Source organism: Chanodichthys erythropterus, chromosome 11, assembly GCF_024489055.1.
Source record: "Chanodichthys erythropterus isolate Z2021 chromosome 11, ASM2448905v1, whole genome shotgun sequence".
Classification (NCBI taxonomy): domain Eukaryota; kingdom Metazoa; phylum Chordata; class Actinopteri; order Cypriniformes; family Xenocyprididae; genus Chanodichthys; species Chanodichthys erythropterus.
The window spans coordinates 44,972,057-44,993,640 of record NC_090231.1 but is presented as its reverse complement, the minus strand read 5'-3'; the positions used below and the strand labels follow the sequence as shown (position 1 = coordinate 44,993,640).

At 37.4% G+C, this 21,584-nt stretch overlaps 1 protein-coding gene and 2 long non-coding RNA genes across 3 annotated transcripts in view; all 3 read left to right on the top strand.

Annotated features, from left to right (window-relative positions):
* The first annotated feature begins 1,762 nt into the window (after window positions 1-1,762).
* Window positions 1,763-3,612, top strand: LOC137031234 (uncharacterized). Its single transcript, XR_010896514.1, has 3 exons — window positions 1,763-1,859; window positions 2,382-2,478; window positions 3,130-3,612. It is a non-coding gene; the product is annotated as an uncharacterized lncRNA (long non-coding RNA).
* An 11,467-nt stretch (window positions 3,613-15,079) lies between these two features.
* Window positions 15,080-17,347, top strand: LOC137030886 (uncharacterized). Its single transcript, XR_010896473.1, has 3 exons — window positions 15,080-16,203; window positions 16,375-16,449; window positions 16,965-17,347. It is a non-coding gene; the product is annotated as an uncharacterized lncRNA (long non-coding RNA).
* A 2,755-nt stretch (window positions 17,348-20,102) lies between these two features.
* Window positions 20,103-21,584, top strand: part of ostc (oligosaccharyltransferase complex subunit) — a 45,697-nt gene continuing 44,215 nt past the window's right edge. Inside the window, exons 1-2 of the mRNA XM_067399903.1 lie at window positions 20,103-20,325; window positions 20,731-20,824. Coding sequence (XP_067256004.1) covers window positions 20,187-20,325; window positions 20,731-20,824 — 233 coding nt within the window. The 5' untranslated portion in view covers window positions 20,103-20,186. The remainder of the gene's footprint in view (window positions 20,326-20,730; window positions 20,825-21,584) is intronic.

Below are 21,584 nucleotides of genomic sequence, written 5' to 3'. Positions count from 1 at the left end.
GCCTACCACCCTGATAGCACACGTACATCTCGGAGACGTCTATTTGATGTGCGTGTTTACGTCTGGAAGACGTATTATTTAGGGTGTTTGCTCATCTGGAATACGTCTATAGGACGTATCCTGTCAGATGTCAAATAGACGTTTAGAAGACGTCTTTAAGATGTTTATGATTTAGAATGTATGTAAAACTGACATATTAAAGACGTCTATTAGATGTTTGTAAACAGCAGATGCTTTCCAGATGAAGTGATCTTTAACAGACGTCTTGTAGACGTACGTGTGCTATGGACGTCTCTCAAGTTGTCGTGATCTTTCTTAGCACTCTGTGGAGTGAGAGATCGCGGTACCGCTTCAGTTCACGCAGAGAGAACATGAACCGACCGCCACCGGGATTTCACTTTTCCCAGCTGCTCGCGATGGCCAGTCCGATACTGCCTTATATTTAGCACAGTTATTATATTAATAATAAAATATCCAAATATCCATTTATGATGTAACCGAAAAACAGGAAAAATGAACGTCTGGTTTCAATTTTTAATTTTTGCATTGTATGGTCTGAAAATTAAATTGTGAAGCATTACACGGACCCGCAATAAATCAGACAATGCTGAAGTGGCACATTTTAGGCCTATACACCAACAGCTTCAGACTTCATGGCAGCACAGCTATCGTTGGAGGCACTGTTACAGACAGAAATATTGACCATCAGTTAATTGCGAGAAAAAAAGTCAGAATTCTGACTTTTTATCACGCAATTGCGACTTTATATCTCAGAATTCTGGCTTTTTATCACGCAATTGCGACTTTCTCAGAATTCTGACTTTATAACTCGCAATTGTGCACTGTAAAAAGCCCTTCAAGTGTGTTGTCTGTAGGAATTAATTTTAAAAAGTATATTTTTTCCAATAAATTGATTCCCTTTTCTTTTTGAATTCATTTAAGTTTTACATAAGTAAAAAGTGTGAATGTATTTGTAACTTATTATTACCTATCAAAAAATTGATTTTACTGACCTTCACAATAAATTGCTTCTACAAAACTCTATTTAAGTGTTTATATCCAAAGTAAAACGTCACGACCCGCCCACATGCTGCAGCAGAACAACGAGACCGTTGCTCATTGTCACCTGTATCGGACCAGTTTCGGATTTCTGTGGAGTTTTTGAAGGCTTTATACAACGTGTAATCGAAGTAAGTAACTATTTACATTGCATAAAGTTAGGTTTTAGCCGAATGAGCATGCATTTATTGCACTATAAACGTTAAGTTTGTCAGGTTTGCAGGCGCCGCATGAGGCCTTACCGAAGGTCTTAACATTAATATTAAACATATGTTAACTGCTAGGTTTGTAGTTACTGTTGTTGCCCTACACGATTGAAAAAGAAGAGGACATAATATATTCCTGGCGCTTTAACTTAATCTGTTGATATATTTGTCTGAAATATTTTGAAACAATTTGTTCAAGTAGAAAGATTAAATATTTCTTTTGCATTGTAATAACATCAATGATCCTGATATTTTAATAAATAAACTCTTCTTTCATTTGTGTTGCTTCTTTAGAAGACCATCAGAGTTCATGGAGGTAAGCTCTTTAGTAGGTGGAATTGAGGTAAATGTTTCAGAGGTTTGTTGTTATCTGTCATTTAAATTAATTAAGGTAACCAAAAGTTATTGAGAGTCGAAAAAAAAAAAAAAAAAATCTCATCCCTTTCTATATAGAAGCCAGCAAGAAAAGGGACGTTAAAAGCATAAATGCCGATGGCCAGGACATATAGCTGGAGAAGAATGGAAGTAGTTGTCTAGTCCCCAGATGTGGCAAAATTTAAAGAAAGATGGCCTGCCCTCTTTGAACCATTCCAGGTAAATGTTTTAGCACTGACATGCTGCTCATTCAGTTTTTTTAAAAAGGCAAATAATAGTGAACAAGCTTGTTTATGTAATGCTAGACACACTTTTTGCTGACCGCATACTGAAGACCCATCCCACATATTTTATGGAGTATTGGATTGCATAAAAATGAAAGTTTGCTAATTCTTTACACATCTTGAGTGTTCCAAATAACAGTCAAACAATTGATGTATTACAGATAAATGAAGAAAAAAACATTTTTGCAAAAAAAACATTTTTGATTACAGCTCCTAATTCATTTTAAGGTTAAATATTAAAAAAAAAAAAAAAAAAAAAAAAAAAGTTATATATATAGGCTATATATATATATATATATATATATATATATATATATATATATATATATATATATATATATATATATATATATATATAAGCTTTATCAGACCCACACTGATAAATGCATTGTATGTTTGTAGTTACTGTATATGGCCTGCAAGATTCAGTTTTTCATTATTCACTTACCAACTATAGGATCCAAGTACCTCTGTGGTGAAGAAGAGAGACATGACTCTGAGATGCCTCATTGAATACATGGGAGAGAATGAGCAAGAGCTCCTCTCTGACTACTGTAAGTATTTTTTAAAAAGCATAGTTTGACTTTTTTGGGGGAAAAGCACATATTCCTCAGATATCAATCTTATGTCTGTCTGAGTTTAGTACAGAGCTGGAGTTGGGGATTGGTTAGCTTGTCTTAGAACACATACTATAATTGGGTGGAAATGGCTAGTCTGGCTCTGTCACAAATTCAAAAACAGACCTACAAACACCAAAATGTATGTGCAGGAACCAGTGTCCAACATTAACCTTTTGGTCTTTCAGTGGCTAGTAGACTTAATTTAAAAGATACTGTCATATTTTTCAACTGCAGCTTCACAGAAGTAAAATCTTTGTTTTATAATAATGCAGGAGTCATAATCATCTGATGATATAACTAAGCGTGGTATTTTCAGATACTTTTACTTAACCACACCTATGTGTTACCAGCTAAACCCCTCTCCCCTTTAAGGATTTAGGCCTTGGAGGTTACTTGTGTATGTGATGTAGTCTAGCAGGTTTGTTGTGGCAAGTGAGTCCCTACTGAAAGTTGTACTATGAAGCCAGTTCAACAGGCCATGTTCAACAGGCCAACGTTTTGTGAACTTTTAATGTGTGATTTTACTGAAGGCTTTTGAAGATTGTTCTCTGCTGCCACTTATTGTTCTGTTTATGTCTCATACAGGGAAAAACGGAGAGCAGTGTCCACGAGGACTTGAAAATTCGCAATATGCAGATATATGTCTGCCGTGAACCAGATGCAGTGGGCATCATCATTGAGGGAATCCCAGTGCTTACTGATCTTGGAAATCTGGCCAGGGCATGTTGCCTGCTTCTGGGGTTGACATATGCTCTGAACCTGTAGTATCCACCACAACTCTGCAAAACATTTGAGGTGTTCCAAAGACTTTTTGCAGGACTTGACACACTGCACCCAAAGCCTTCATCCCAATTCATGACACTAAACAACAAACTTCTGAGTAGGTTGGTCAAATGCCAGCCTCACACTCAATGTCAATCTTGTGTTTTTCAGAGCTTTTCAGAAGATTGTTCTGTTATATAAAAGAAGTTTCTGTAATTTTTAATGTTAAAATGTTTACATTACCATTATTGTGTTACATTAACATTAAAATTGATTACAGAAAATTAGTGCACCCAATTGTTTGTATATGGCAGCTGTTATATAGTAATAAACGTTGGAAACGAATACCTCTCGTTCCTTATTTATTAAAGTTATGGCAATGCTAACTAATTATTTCAAGTGGATTAAAGAAATAATTTGTCTAAATTAATGAGAGTAAATGAATTCATTAAAATCAAAAAGTTTAATTTTTTATTTTAAATGTTACTTATTTTAACTAAGTACGATTTGGTCAATATGCTGCTCTTTGTCACAATGGCTAAACTCAAATAATTTGCTTTATCTTGTAGACTCTACTTCTTTTTTTAGCTTACAGTAAAATACATAATATTGATTTTTACCAACTCAAAATACCAAGAAGTTCACTAAACTTACAAAAAGTAGTTGGAAAATATTGCCTTAATTTTTTTGAGTTGAATTTAAGCAACAGTTTTTACAGTGTGAGATATAAAGTTGCAATCTTTTTTTTTTAGTGGTGGAAATGGGCTTCCATAGGGTTTGGGACTCCTTCGGAATTTGCCCCTAACAAAGAGTATAGAACTCGAGTGGCGACACTCTGATATTTTTTGAGCAACAGCCACTAGATGGCGCTCCGGTAGCGCGGCCGCCATTATGGGGTGAAAATACTAACTGGACCTTAGAATCCTTCACATCTTACGCACCCAAAATCGGCGAATTTCACTGCCAAATCAGAAGCGCAAAAGAACATTTTTCAAATGAAATCATCAGTAAATTTTATGGCTCCTACAGTAATGTTGTATTGTCTTATTGGCTAGGGCTGGGTTTCCCAATAACGATGTATCTTAGCTCTTAAGAGCGCTTTCTACGTGCGTGGTTACGAACGCTCGCTGCAATTCCACATGCGTTTCCCAAAAATGCCCTTAACATGAACGCGTGAGAACGCGCTCTACGTGCTACTTAAGAGTTGCTGTCCGTTTCTCAAGTGCTGAATATTACCTTATAAAATCGTATCCTTTAACGTTTAACCTAATAATCGTCACCTGATGCGGTTTAGAATAAATAAATAAAGATACCTTTCAAAAAGATTAAATTAATGTTCTTCTGGAGGAGAGCTAAACCAAGATTTAATTTTCAGACGATTTCTTTAATATATATATATATATATATATATATATATATATATATATATATATATATATATATATATATATATATATGAAGACTTCAGATGCAAAAGCCTATAAATGCCGTCTGAAATGTTCTTCTAAAATTAGCATTTTTATCAAGCTTGTATGTTTAGGTTCAGTAATTTCACTTTAATGGCAATTAATAGGTCATTTTCTTTTCCATTAATGTGAAATAACTGAACATAAACATAGGCCTACAAGCTTGATAAAACTGTTCAATTTCTAAGAAAATTTCAGATGGCACTTAGAGGCTTTTGCATCTGAAGTCTTCATATATATACACACACACACACAGTCAAACCACAGTTTATTCAGACACCTTGAACATTTCATTCATTTTTACAGATTATTCACTCTATATATATATATATATATTTATTTATTTTTTTAATGGTAGTAAAATATGACAAGATCTCAAATAACACTTTAGCAAAACATGGTCAGGTCAAAGTGTCTGAATACTTTTTGGTTCCACATTTGTATCAATTTTACCGGTAGTCCACTGTATGAAGAATTGTTGGGCATAATATGTCACAGTTTACTTTATTTTGTCATTCTCACTTACATAAATTAACTATAGTGTCTATATTTAACTTACTAAATTTATAGTTTTTATATATATATATATATGTGTGTGTGTGTGTGTGTGTGTGTGTGTGTGTGTGAAATCAATCAAACTGTGATTCAGTGTTTTTGAAGTTAATATCTAAACTTGTTTATGTTTTAAAATTTAGTTTATAGTTGAAAAAAATCAGTCACTTCAGAAACACTTGGAAGAACTCCTATAGTATTTCATAGAGCTTTAGGCCATGGGTGGTAGGCCTATATAAAGCCTAAAGGGTATATAGGGTGACAGTAGTACAAATTATGTACTTCATCTAGCCAATTTCTACAGGTGTACAGACAATTTTTTTTATTGCAGACATGTTTTATCAGCACTATTTATGACATCATGTGTATTTTTATTTTTTTATTTTCTTCCGTTTTCTTTTCATATTAAACAACAAAGAGGATTTAAGAGGAATACAGTCAAAACCTTAGCTATGTTATACACATTGCACTTGAATAAAGGTGTAATCTGCCGGTTGTCCTGTAGGTGACCTCATAACTCTGTCTTCTTACGATGCACTTAGGGCTTAACGATTACTCCTGAGCACTCGTAGATCTACGATCATTTTCAAGTGCAACTTAAGTTACGATGCTTATGGGAAACAGACCTTAATATTAAGATCACTCGTACGATCGTTTTATGATCAACTTAGGCTTACGATGCTTTTGGGAAACGCAGCCCTGGCTCATTCTACAGAAACGTCCACTTTTCTGTCCCTAGACTTTACAGAAATATTACACTTGCAAAACACTGTAGGATTACAATTTTTTATATTTTAATATGAAACAATATGTTATTTGAACAATTAAACCTTCTTGAGTCATCAATGTGGCAATATTTGTTTTTTAATTAATTATAAAAATTCCAAACACCACAGAAGTGCTCGTCCCCACTGTCATGTACAGAGGGAAAGGGCTTTATTTTGAGCTCAGAAACAGGTTATGTATTCATAACTATCAAATATATAATGAAAATGACATAAAAAAAATGCTGAATAAATATCATAAAATATATAATGAATGTAGTTGTCCCCTGGTGTTGTGTCACTGGTGTTACCTTTAACAAAATCTCTTATTTTGAAAAAATCACACTGATGACATCACTTGACTTCCTTCATCCTATTTCCTAAAGATCAATGAAGAAAGGCTAATGGAAAGTCCTCTATCTCTTTTTAATTATCAGAAATTTTAATTAGAAAATCATAATGAAGCTTTTAGTTGAAGTCACTGGTGTGACCTACTTTATTGCTAGGGAATTATAAAAAAAAACTAGAATACAAATGGATTAAATTACTTAATTTATTGAATATATCATGATTGACAACATGTGGATTGATACCTTTTTCATGAAAAATGTCACTGGTGTTACCTTTTTATGAAATTGTCACTGGTGTTACCGTCACTGGTGTTACCCGTTTATTGATAAACTTTATTTAAAGCTATTCATTTAGTTCTTTTGCATAAAATACCACTAAGATTACATGATTATAACTTTTCTCTCTCATTGTTAATCCTCCTTTGGTCAGAAATGGCTAAATTAAGGGTATTCGGCTAAATTCAGTGCAGCAACTTTACAGACAGCGTATTTTAGAGAGAGTATGCGGTTTCGGATGCAGCCCCTGTCAGTCCTATGATGGCCAAGAGGACTGTCTTCACTTTTTATGTTTTGGCGGTCTTGCGTGCCTGGAGGATACACTCAGAGCAGCCCGAGCCAGTCCTGCATGCTTTCCCTGTCAGTCCTGTGATGCACTCAGGGCAGCCCGAGCCCGCTGCCGTCACCGAGCTGGCCACTCTCCCTGATACGGCCATGGAGGCTGTCACGAGCTGCCCGTTCTCCCTGATACGGCCACAGAGCACCCTTGGTCTGCCCTGCCGCCGCCGCCCAGGCCTTCTGCCATGCCGTCACCGCCCAGGCTACCTGAACCGTTGAGACCTGCCTGGTTTGTTCCTCCAGCACCGCCCTGGCACTCAGCCAGGAATCCAGACCTGCCAGTGCCTGCCTGGTCAGTTCCTCCAGCGTCACCCTGGCACTCAGCCAGGACTCCAGAACCGCTGGAACCAGCCTGGTCAGTTCCTCCAGCACCGCCCTGGCTATCAGTTGGGCACCCTGGATCTGGCCCGCCATCCCTCCCCCTGATCCTCCTCCTGTCTACCTCCCTCCTGAGTTTTTGTGTTTTTGTTTTGTCTGGTGGAGCGTCTGGTAGCCGCTCCTTTGAAGGGGGGTAATGTCATGATCACCAGTGAGAGTGCCCTATCAGCCACTAGAGGGCACTCCATCCCGGACTCTTATTTCCACCCGTTACATATACTACATATCCCATAACACACTGCCTGGACTCGTCATCACTTCATTGCACCCAGTTGGATTGTATTATGTTATTAGTGTCTGTCTATTTATACTGAGTTGTTTCTTTCTTTGGTTGTGGTTTGTTGTTTAATGTTACGCACACTTCTGTTCCTTGTGTTTTTTTTTTTTTTTTTTTGCTTGTGCTTGTTTTGTTTGGACTGCCTTTCTGGATTCTGACCTTTGCCTGTTTCTGGAATATGACCTTGGATTACCCAATAAACAACCGCTGCAATTGGATCCTATCTTCTTGTTTTTGTGTGCACCGTGACAGGATCATGCTATAGACATAACGATCTTATAATGATGCATTGCTGTGTCCCATTATCGCATAAAATTCCCACTTTTGGGCACTTTTGCTTTAACGGACATTAGACAACACTGCAAAATCAAGCTGTTATATTTATTGTCCAACATTCCTAATTTTTCTGATGCTTGTCCTTAATTTAATTTCATATGTTAATTCAGTGTTTATAAGCCTAATGCTAATACTAGATCTTTTAAAGAATTTGAACCCACTGGGTTTCTAGAGAACAAAAGGTTTTTTGAAAGTGGAAGGCTTACACAAAGTCTGTAAAATAAACTGTTAAAAGTATTTTATTCTGTGTTGTCATCATTCAGGTTGAATTTCAGCTTTAATGTATGTTTTTTTTTTTTTTTTTAACAAAGCATATAAGAAACTTGCCATAGAAACTAGTGGACTGCGAGTCGCTTACACCCCAAAATGGCGGAAATGCAGGGCCGCTGCTGGGCGCCGGTGTTGCAATGGAACGATATATTGAGTGTCGCTTCTTGTCAGTGGCTGCGCCCGAAAACCTATAGCTGTCTTGCTGCTTTGCTATCTTATAAGAGAATGACTTGTACGGCAGCATTTGTGCATGAAGGTACTTCACGAAATTGATTTCGGACAGACTTCTGAGGCAGCGTAACAGTTTAATGATCTACAGCAATATAGCGCAAGCTTTGGTGAGAACTAAACAAATATTTAATTACTACAGTAGTAATTTCTCGATAGAAATGATATCAAAATTGAAATATGTTGATCAAAATCGTACATTTATACACAAACTGAGCAGCAAACGCAACTTTCAGACGCCATCTTTATTTTTCTAGCTCAACTGTCACAGAATGGAAAGCACAGGATTGTGGGATATCAAAGGCAGCTAAAGCCGAGTTCAGACTGCACGATTTTCAAAGTAGTCGGGTCACTGTTCTTTTCACACTGCATGACTATCTTGGCCAGCATTCAGTCGCTGCTGTGTTCAAACTGCACGATGGATCGGCGACAGAAGTTTTCACACTGCATGACTTTACAATAGGAAGAATCGCCGACAACTCTGTCTGGCACGCAAACTACGTTTCACAACCACGCGAGATGTGACAAGGAAACAACGCGATATCACGTGTGCAAGACCGGAGTTATTATTATTATTATTAAAAACGGTAGCCCGCAAGAAGCTTGCAATATGAATTGCCTTTGCGCTGATTTGCAGTGAAAACAAGTAAAAGAAAAGAAGAATATGAAGGAGGAAATGGTTGGGGAGACTGTGGATTGTGTGTTCTGCATCGAGAGTTGGAGGTAAATACATAATTTTTCAATGTGCTGCTGTTGCGGATGGTCAAGCAAAGGTTTGTGCTTTGTTTTTGTTTGATAGAATTGTAATGTTTATGTGTATGAAGCCATGCTTGCTGAAATTGTGGTCTATAACTCCTCCCCGAACTCCCCGCTGCTCTGTATCTTGCTCTCTCATTGGCTGTCGGTCATCGCCGATGTAGTTTTCAGTCAGAACACTTTTCACACAGCAGGATTTTGAATCGCCGACAGGTCCAGATATTTAGCATGCCAAATATCTCACGAGTGTCAGCGACTCGTCAGCGTATTTGCTCATTCACACTGCGTGATTGTCACTCGCGTGAAAGAACCCCGATTTGCTTGTGATTTCAAGCATTTGTCGGCGATTTCTCAAAACCTGTCAGCGAGCCAAAATTGGGCTAAAATCGTGCAATCTGAACTCGGCTTAAGGATACATCTGCTTCCTTCAAAAATCGATCTGAGGAAGGTATCTCATGAGAGAGGAAGTGAAGCTAACATTGGATTCGGACGTGCCTTGATGCCTTATTTACTACCTTGAAATGTGTCCTCGGAAGGCAGCATTTTCCAGATTTCGGACGCAGCCAGTGTATATAGAGGATATCCACGTGACGTCACCGTGGATCGTTACGACTGCGGTCACGCCCACTGAGTGGCAAAAGACTGAAGGGGCTCATACACCGGACGCAAAGCTCAGCGCCAGCTACGACTCAGAAAAAATGTAAAACAATGTGTTCGAAGTTGAAAGACGTGTCGCGGCGCTGAGCTTCACGTCCGGTGTGCGAGCTCCTTGAGCGGCAGCATTGGTTTTCAGCGTGAATGTCGTGAAAAAAACACAAAACACTTCCAAAACGGGAAAGAGCTTTGTGATTGACTGTACAAATAGCTTTGATACAAAACCTGTATGTATTTAAAAATTGGAGAAAGCAACGACTCCAGGCAGAGAAACTCGGATTTGCAGTTATCATTTTGTGTCAAATTGTTGGATTTTGAGGTAAAATCACGTATATATTGTATTGTTATATATTGTGTTGACAACTGATCAATTAAATATTTTCCATCTTATATTCTGCATAATTGGGTGTTTTTCAATAAACAACAACACTGACAAAAACTATAAAACTATATATGTTTTAGGGCTGGACAATATGACGATATAACATTGATATAAGTGATTACGCGGATTTAAACCTGTCTATATTGTAGTTATATAAAATATTCACAGGCAGATTTGCTTTATGTATTTCCCCGGCGTCAAATCAGGCACATATAAATGTCAGGAAAAACGACTCCTGGCTGCATGTCAATATCCATGGATTAGGTTTATTTGACAAGCTGGATAGGAACACATTCAAATCCAACCTTTAGTGTAATACGTTAGTTTTACTCATGTTTTCGCAGTTTCCTCTGTTAACTCTTAAATGCATACCTCGGGTCTTTTGTGACCCGGGACGTCATTCACTATACTCTCCTCCTCGTTCATTTTTTAAAGTTAGACATCAACCTTCTTGGTATTCCTCAATCAATTCATTATAGAGAATATAACAAGAAAAAAAACATACAATTATAAAAGAATGCCTATTTTTGTATTCATTTTTTGTAAAAATTGTATAAGGTCGCAAACGACCCGAGGTGTGTATGAGTGTACGTATTTTTCTGCACAACAATAATTGAATCTTAGATGATGGAATAAGTGCGATTCACCTTTATACCACAAGGTGGCAGTGTCTGATACACAATGCTGAAGTGACGACTCATTCAGACAGAAAACGAAATAATAATAACAACATGAAATGGCTCAGTGATTTACTGCAGAGTAAATACTGAATGCAATGAAATAGGACTGTTACTGGATGGATCTGGTGAAGCTGTTAGTGATAGAAATATTGATTTTGAAGATGTTGAAAATGAAATAGTTTTGAGAATACGTTTGAGATCGCAAATGGGCTTATATTCGTGACCTGAAACTAAAACTAGCCTATTATTTGCTGAATGTACTGGGAAATAAGCTCTGACGAGGACAGTGGTGATGGCATAAAACATCTGCTCAGACTGAGCCCTTTCAAGCTCCAAAAGGTAACAAAATATGCTTTATTTTATTCTTCTGTAATTGTTACTCTAATATCAGAGGAGTTTTATATTACCGCGACAGGTAGAAATCCTTCCATGTTAGATATAGTTCCGGGTCGATAAAGACCCGAATATGTAAGAATGATAGAGTGCCCCAGGGATGACGCGTTTTTGTAGGCCAACCCGGAAGTTAGCAGCACACGGGTTCCCTCGACTGAAAGCCTATTCATTTTTCCCATAGACTTTTGAAAAATCGCAGAAAATAAGCTCTGTGTTTAACAAAGGGTTATGACACTTACATGTTTTGTCTATCAAGATAATCTTTACAAGTTATCACAACATTTATAGATTTTGAAGCCTAAATAAAGTCGTCAGATATAAAAGGCTAACAGTAGGCTATAAATGGACTACAGCACACCATGGTCGCGGATCAACGTCGTCACCACCAAGCGTCCTCAAACTTTATTTAGAAAACAACTCTATTTAAAAACATGCTCACTGATTATATATGCGCTGTGTATGAATACTTATCCACTTTTTCATGAGAAATGCTGTCCAAATGTCCTGTTTGTCATGATGACATCTAAAGTCCCTGCCAAAGGAAGTAGTCCCGTTTAGCAATTTGTTAGCAACCGCCGAATTTAAGACACAGTAAAAGTTTAAAAAATCACAAGTGGGTTATAACTGGTGTGTTTTATGTCATAGATCAAAACGTGAAAGTATTTAGAGGCTTTGTTTACCACAGCCCTTATTTCAGGCGATTTAGCAAAAACCCATTCAAAAAACCCATAGACTTTACGGCGTTGGAACCGGAAGTCCTAAAATGCTAACTCGCTTCCGGGTTTTGCCTACAAAAACGCGTCATCCCTGGGGCACTCTTTTGGCGAAACAGTCATGCATTTAAGGGTTAAATACAGGCCGTTTCTCAATATGCGTACTTGTCTGTACTTGTGTTCTTGTGGACTTGTGAAACGTCATCAGTCGCTGTCCAAGTACTGTTCCAATTCAAAGTTCACATCTAGCCAAGTTCAGATCAAATCCCCGGATGTGTTCTTGATCCGCCCCTTTTATCGAGGATGCATCGAGAGGTGACTTGTGCAGACTTGAGACAGCCAGGTATCCCAGAATGCATCTCGTACTAACCAGCAAGCGTCAATAGAAAAGGAGAAAACCCGCATAATTTAAACATATACTGTTATTATGTAATGATATGTAGTTTTAAGAGTTTTTCAGGCGAAAATGTGCAGGTTTAAAGCTCAAATTTGTGGTTTATTGATAAAGATAGCGCCTTTCTGACAATTTGATCTGACGTTGTCGGAGTTGTGAGATCCAGGCGATCACCGGACGCTCAGCGCTCATGTACCCAGCCGAGAGCAGCCTTACCTCGGCTAATCCTTCTGACGTTTGCCGCTGGCTCCGTTTTGGCTGAGGGCAACGTGACATTTCATAACGTTATGGTTATTAACTTTTGTATCCTACTAAAGCGCTGATTTTGTATGCTTGACTGAATTGTTTGCTTTATTTCTTATTGTATATTCTTACCTTTTATAATGGCTATTATTGATCATTAAAACTGACATAAAACATATAGAGACATATGTTTTGTTTATGTTATTGCCTATTTCATTTCATTACAGTTAGGTTAATCAGAGTATGCACAAATAGAATTACATTTAATATTTTTGAAATATATACGAAAAGAGGCAGGGTTGTTTAATATTTCGTTTTGTGATAAATTATATATTCAGACATTGCAGATAATCAGTCACTCGTTGCCTGAGACTATTAATGTTTTTGTTTGTTTTTTAAATAAAACGAAAAGAGGCAGAGTGGTGTTTTATAACAAAATTCGTTTTATTGTTGGCTAAAATATACATAAAGAGATAACCGGAGAAGCCAGAGCGAGCTGAGTGACGTTATCAAGAACGCTGCTGTTCCATTTGCAGAATCACAGGACTTGTGTTCTCCCGTCCACTGGAGTTTGTTCTCCTGACTGAGTCGAACTTGCCAAGTCCCAACTACCAAGGACGTGAGTCCGAAGTTTGCGAACTTGGTTTTGAGAAACGGCCACAGTCACGCACAAGGGCGTAGATTTGGTTTCAACATTGGGGGGGTTGAACGTATGCTGCCTGTTTGTTTTTTTGTTTTATATTAAAAAATAATAATCTGTTTTATGTGTAGTGTTATTGGATAATCTATCTATCTATCTATCTATCTATCTATCTATCTATCTATCTATCTATCTATCTATCTATCTATCTATCTATCTATCTATCAGAACTTTATGAAATGTATGTATAATCATTCATCAAATTCTAACATAACGGTGATTCTAAAAAGAAAGAAATTATGTTAAATATTGAAACCGCCAGTAGGCGGCAGCGATTCGCTTTTTTATTGAGTGAGTGAGTCACTTAAATCGTTCATTCCCCAGCTAACAATGACCTGGCGGTCCGCCAGCGTTTTTTGGGCGGCACAAAGTCAGCGGCTAGAGACGGTCGGACCACCGTCGGCAAGCCGACCAATCTGAAAATGCCATCGGTCTGCCAGCGTTTCTCGGGTGGCACGCCACCAGCGGTTTGCCGCTGCTGGACCACCGTTGGTACACCAGTGGCAAACTGATAGTCGGTCCAGTTTCTACTGAGCACTTACAGGACATCTTTTTTGATAAGTGTGTATTTATTTTATATTGTCGTTGCAGTTAAAAAGAATCTGAAAACACTGAATAAAAATATTGAGAACCTAATATATATCAAAAGCGTGGTATAAAAAACTGCCTATGGGCACGCTTTCAAATAAAATAACGTGGTTGAATGTTTGTAAAAACAACAATAAATAATTAAGTTATAAAAGTTTAAGTTATACAGTTATTAAGTTATAAAAGTGCCACAATTGTCCCACTATCACGTGCTGGGGTGGCATTTTTGCGCCTATGATCGGGTCATAAAACTACAAAATGAGTTTTAAATTCATGAATTAATATTAATGAGATTTTTATGTAATGTTTTAATTCTAGATGTTTATTTATGTAAATGCTGCATGACTGTGACGCGTTTTAATGCGTGCGCGCGCCGAACATTCGAAGCGCTTTCAAACACTGAAGCGGCGCAGCGTTGCCATGGAAACGGAGAAACAACAACTGACAAGCAGCAAAAACGGCAGCCTCTCGCTGTTGTTTTCACTTATTTCAGGTGAGTTTAGTCGCTAAAAGCACACAAATAATACACACAACTGTTCTTGACACTTCTCTAACATGTAATTGACACACTTATGTTGAATATTTACTTTATAGAAAAAGTTTAGTGTCTTCGAAAAACTCCGTTAGCATCCCGTTTTCAGAAGAGGTAGGCTAACTCTATTAGTTGATTTGTTTATAATAGTTTAGGCTTTTAATAACATCTTTATGTGTAGATGATAGGTTTTGATAGTTTTGTAAAGGTTTTGCTGTCAATAGGAGATTAGAATCTGGCTAATTTATAAACGTAAATGTAGCCTACTGTTAATCGGTGACGTAACTTGCAGGAAGCACGTTTTCAAAAGCATTTTGAGCTCTCATGGTAAACAAATATTGATAAACATTGTTCTGTGATTTCAGCAAAGACAAAATAACCCTCTAAAACAGAGGGGAATCTCCGAAGATTTCAACATCTCTGAAGGAAGCTGCTGACAGAAGAAGGAAACACAGATGAGCTAGGCCTGCACGATAAATCGTTATAAAATCGCGATCTCGATTCACCCTGTTCACGATTTAATTTTTAAATGACTTCGATTTAAAAAAAAATTAAAAATCAGCCTTTATTTTGAAAGGACCGCTCTCACAGGGCTTCACCCTCAGCCAACGACAAAGCGCCTGTTCACACCAAACGCGAATAGAGCGTCTGGCGCGAATGATTTCAATGTTAAGTCAATGTAAAGACGCGTTTACGCGCGTCTGGAGGTCTCACGGCGCGGAAGACGCGAATTCGCCTCATTCGCGCGTCAGCCAGAGATTTATGACACAAGTTCATACTTCAGACAGGAATAAAAAGGAGCTCGCTTGGAAGAGTGTCGGTGAGGAGATTGGGCTACCTGGTAAGTTGTAAATACACATTTCACTTTTGAGTCACGTACAAGTTTATCGACCCGCAGCCTTCCCGCGACGCTGACCCCTACGCCGCTGTTCTGCTCTCCAGAGCAAATACAAAGCGGTGGCTCTCTCGATGAACGCACGATCAACATCAGCCATCTTGCAAACAGACAACCGCCTAGCAGTTGCCCCTCACACAAGAAGCGGATTTCGCCTCGGACGCGTGTCAATTTCGCTTCAAACGCTTGTTTTTTACGCGCGTCTATTTCGCTCTAGACGCGCGAATGCATTCAAAATGTTCAAGCGGCAAACTAGACGCGGTAGACGCGAATTTGACTCTCTATTCGCGTTTGGTGTGAACGCTAGTCTCGTGTTTCACTCGTCGAGCGAGTGCGGTAGTTCTATTCATTGAAGCCTCTATGTTTACAGGCTTGTGGTGATGTGCAATGTTCTATAGGTGCCAAAACAAATATTTTTGGTACGTTACTTCCAATTTGTTTTGTTTTGTCATGGTTCATGTGTGCAATAAACATTACATTTCATGAGAAAAAAATCGTTGTAGAGAATCGTGATATCAATTCTAAGCTAAAAAATCGTGATTAATATTTTTCCCAGAATCGTGCAGGCCTAAGATGAGCTGAGGAAACTCACCAAATAACTCCATATCCATTTTTTTCCCCACAACATTTTTCACCTATACCATGCATCTGTTATTTTCTTCTTTTTTATTTTCTCAAATTTACATTTTTTATTTATTTTATTTGTTTTAAGAAGGCTTTGACATCCAAATGTAAGTGACACAGTATGAGCAATATTTGATGAATAATAAGTAAACCTAAAAACACAAATCCTGTTATTTTATGTATATTCTTCTTTTTCTGCTGTAGCTTCTTTTCTTTTAATAAACCTGGCATTGTATAAAAATAATGTTGGCTCTGTGACAAATTGTTTATGTTCCTAGATACTTCCCTGCTGATGCCCTGCACCATAGCAGAGTTGGAGCGGATAAAAAAGTTCCTGTCGGACCACATGACTAGTAAGTAAACCCTCTTAAACATACACTAATGTTCAAAAGTGTTGGGTCGATAAGATTTTTAATGTTTTTAACTTCTGCTCACAAAGGATACATTCACTGGATCAACATACAGTAAAAACAGTAACATTCTGAAATATTACAATTTAAAATCATTTTTATTATGTGAATATATAGTAAACTGTAATTTATTCCTGTGATCAAAGCTGAATTTTCAGCATCATTACTCCAGTCTTCAGTGTCACATGATCCCTCAGAAATCATTCTGATATGATTTGATGCTCAAGAAACATTTATGATTATTATCAATGTTGAAAACAGTTGTGTTGCTTCACATTTTTTTCAGAATACTTTGATGAATAGAAAGTTAAAACAGTTTCCACATCAATATTAATCAGCACAACTGTTTTCAGCATTGATGATAATCAAAAATGTTTCTTGAGCAGCAAATCATCATATCAAAGTCCATTAAAGGAGGTAGTTAGCTAATTTTTCTCCTGTTGCTGTTTCTATTTCAGGATGCCCAGCAAGGTTACTAGAGATTATGGCAGCTCCAGTTTGGATCCAGCCTCACTTGTGAAGACTTCAGATGATGGAAACTATAGATGAACATACAAAACTGACAGATATTATCCTTATATTGTAATCATTGGTCCGGGTTCACAGACAGGGCTTAGATTAAGTCAGGATTAGGTCTTAGTTAAATTAGGACATTTAAGTAGCTTTTTTAAACATGCTTTAGAAAAAAATAAAAAAACATTACTGTTGTGCATCTTGACACAAAACAATAACACTGACATATTTTAAGATATTCTTTCAGTTAAAGGGTTAGTTCACTCCAAAATTACATTTCTGTCATTAATTAATAATTATCAATAATTAATAAGTCATTGCACCTTTTGACATCCAGAAAGGTAGATGAAAACATGGTTAAAATAGTCAATGTGACTACAGTGGTTCAAAAAGTATTCTCGTCGCTTCATAACATTAAGGTCGAACAACTGTAGTCACGTTGACTATTTTAACTATGTTTTCAACTACATTTCTGGACCTCAAAAGGTGCAATGACTTTGCTGCCTATGTGTGGATCAGATACCCTCGGATTTAATCAAAAATATATTAATTTGTGTTCTGAAGATGAACAAAGGTCTTAGTGTGGAAGGACAAGAGGGTGACTAGGGTGAGTAATTAATGACAGAAATTTTATTTTTGGGTGAACTAACCCTTTAATCCTTGTCTGTGAAACCGGGCAAGTGTCTCAAAGGGAAGGTTTGCATGACAGTTTTGCTGACAAATAAACGGATATCTCTATGGAAGCTTGTTTCCGTCACTAAATAAAAAAGGTAATTGTAGGCCTGCACAATTTATCGCACAGTACGAGCTGCGCAAAAAATAATTGCAGTCTTTAATCGCAATAAATTGTGCAGCCCTAGGTAATTGCGACTTTCTATCATGCAATTCTGACTTTATAACTCACAATTCTGACTTTATATCTCGCAATTCTGACTTTATAACACACAGTTCTGACTTTATATCTCACAATTCTGACTTTATATCATGCAATTCTGACTTTATATCATGCAATTCTGACTTTATATCATGCAATTCTGACTATAACTTGCAATTCTGACTTTTAATTCGCAATTCTGACTTTATATCACAATTCTGACTTTACATCATGCAATTCTGACTTTATATCTCACAATTCTGACTTTATAACATGCAATTCTGACTTTATATCATGCAATTCTGACTTTATAACACGCAGTTCTGACTTTATATCTCACAATTCTGACTTTATAACATGCAATTCTGACTATAACTTGCAATTCTGACTTTATATCATGCAATTCTGACTATAACTTGCAATTCTGACTTTTAACTCGCAATTCTGACTTTATATTATGCAATTCTGACTTTATAAATCACAATTGTGATATTTAAATCTCGCAATTCTGAGAAAAAGTCAGAATTGTGAGATAAGAATTTGCAATTTTTTATTTTTATTTCATGGTGGAAACAAGCTTTCATATATCTCAGTACATGTAACTCAGAGAAAGATTAAACATTCTCCATTTACATATATGACCAACATTGTAACAACACAAAGTGTGTTGAAAATCTGCAAACTTGCCCTTTAAAAATGTTGAAGGTAGCATCCTTTTGTCTGTTTGACTGAACACGATTTTAAATTGACTTCATCTTAGAGCTATTGTCATATTGACATTCCTCTGGCTGATTAAACGATATTTTGCTATTGTATAATATTGAACATGCATTTTCTGTAAAGCTGCTTTTAAACTAATATATATTGTAAAAAGCACTATATGGTTTTACTATGGTAAAACTGTAGCAACTATGGTTATCATGACTAGGTACTATAGGTTTTGAAACCATGCGCTTTGTAGTTATGGTTTTACAACAACAATCATAGATAAACCATAGTTGTAGTAAAACCATGGTTCATTTTGTTGTTTTTACTGCAAATGCTGTGGTAAAACCAAGGTTAATTTAGAAATAAATGTGAATTTAATGCTCCTAATTTACTTTACTAATATTCACGTTGGATAAAAACATCTGATAAATGAATAAATGTATGTATTTATTTAGTCTGTTCATTGAAAATGTATTTAAAAATAAATTTGCAACTGCTATTGAGAGTGGTGTACATTGATTCATTATAGTGTGGAAGGACAGTGGTTAATATAAGGAACTGATTATAAACCGTGGACCGACCGCGGGCCGCCAGAAAACCTTTATTATAAACCAGCGGCTCGATAGCGGACCACCGTCGGAAAAGTGGCGGCTGCCGCCGGTGGTCCGCTGGAATAACGATGAGCAAAATTCCAGCGGACCGCTGGTGGCGTCCGCCGGTGGGCCGCCCACTTTGCCGCCGGTGGGCCGCCAGTGGCCCGCTGGTCTGATGTTAGCTGGGTCAGCCAATTCGTTCAAAAGTCAGATTAATTTTGGAAGAAAACAAACACCGATGTGAATATTTTTGTCATTGATCATTACAGACACTATTGAAAAATGAACAAACAAAACAGACGGCTGTTTTGGTAACTGGTTACAGTTACACTGATAGTTATGGCTACATTGTAATGGATTAGCTAGCTAAAATATGAGTGTATTACACAACATTCTCATACCTCCTTCTCAGTACATGCTTTATTCTTTTTAACGGACCAGCGGTTTAATATAGTTTTCTGGGCAGCGGTTCTCTTCATTTTTGGTGCTACCCGCGCTGTCTCATTCAAACAGTACAGCTCCACTCGCGTTGTTTTGGTGAAAGAGCGAGGCGCGTTGGTTGGGCGTTACCAATCGGTTCAATGGAGGGGGAGAATATTTTTGTCTAATTTATTATGACAAACTCATATTTGAATACAAACAAAATTATTGTTACAAAATAAATGAATTCTACATATTTTTAATTTGATCTGCTGTGATTTTCATGTTGAAATATTGGGGGGGGGGGGGTTGTAACTGAAGCATTTGAATATTGGGGGGGTGACCTCCCCCCATCCCCCCCACAAACTACGCCCCTGGTCACGCAGCAGGTTCTTTTGCCACTCAGTCCAGCTGAGGGAGCGCGCTTCCGGCGGGAAAGTGACGTCGATGCATACCCTTTGCCCCTAATCGGAACTCCGCACTCTCTTCCTTCCTGTACACGTCGCTCTACGAATACTGTGACGTATGCATTAACCGGGCAACCACTGGAATAGCATCGATCGAGTTAAACCATGGAGACTCTCTTCAGCCTACCGTTTGCTGTACTTGAATGCCCGAATATCAAACTTAAAAAACCATCATGGCTACATATGCCTTCTGCAATGACCGTATATGCTGTCGTGATTGTTTCATATTTTCTCATCACCGGTGGTAAGAGTCTCAAAGCCATCTCAGGTTAAACTAGCCTTAAGCTACTAACCCTTATCCTGTTGTCTGTGCAGATAGCAGCACAATCGTTTATTTACAAGTCATATTTGTTGTGACGTTGTGTATTAAACTTTATGTGAATATGAAGATGCATGCTTCGTGCTTTGTGAAATAATCTTGCGACTTAGTCTGATTTCTCTGACAATGCTGTTCGCATTCATACATCTCAAATTATATCGTACACGTAGACAGAATTATTTGCTCTTCTGTTCCTCCTGTTCTTGTTCTGATATGAACAAGAATGAATGATTATTTTGCAAAATAATTAAATAAAGTGCGACATTACTCTGTCTCCAAATGACTAAACAAAGCTGTGATAATGCTGCTATAATCTTCTGATCTCTTCAGGCATCATATACGATGTGATCGTTGAACCTCCGAGTGTCGGATCAATGACAGATGAACACGGACATCAGCGGCCAGTGGCCTTCCTGGCGTACAGGTAATGGGTTTTCGTTTGATACAGACAGTCAACGTAAAAATCAATATAGGAATGTGCATCTCCATAACTGAGGCCGATGCGATACGCTTCTCAATGCAGCCAACGATACGATACATTAAAGATACAAATGAAGCAGCTACCGATGCGATGCGATACGATTCACCCCATCGATGCAATACGATACGATGCAATGGGGGGAAAAAATGATGCTATACAGTTCAATATGTAGGGCTCTAAACTTAGTTTCTTCTCATTGTGTTTGTTTATTTATTTATTTATTTATTTTTTACCAAATTAATGTTAAAATTAAACAATAGATGAAAAATTGTGATTACTCATTCAAAAATAAAGTCTTGAATATTTTATTATTATCATTAGTAGTAGTAGTAGTAGTAGTAGTAGTAGTAGTACATTACATTATACCATACAATAGGAAATAGGGCTATATTTTCTTAAATTAAATGGTAAAATGCTCATGAAGTGACTCTCACAGCAGCTCTGGAGATGAAGGTTGTATTCATGTCGTCATATAGTCAGATGAAAACACTGGAAAAAATGCCACAAGTGTCATGATTGCTTCAGTATGTGTAAACATTTGCGCGTCTGCGCCATTCACGCAGAACATGTAGAAATCATATTCAAATAGTCTTTTTGCAGTGTAATATTCACAGACACTAGTCCATATCATGATTTACCCACCTACTTTTGATTTATTCATCCAAAATTTGACAAATTACGTGACATTCCGCTTCAAATTCCA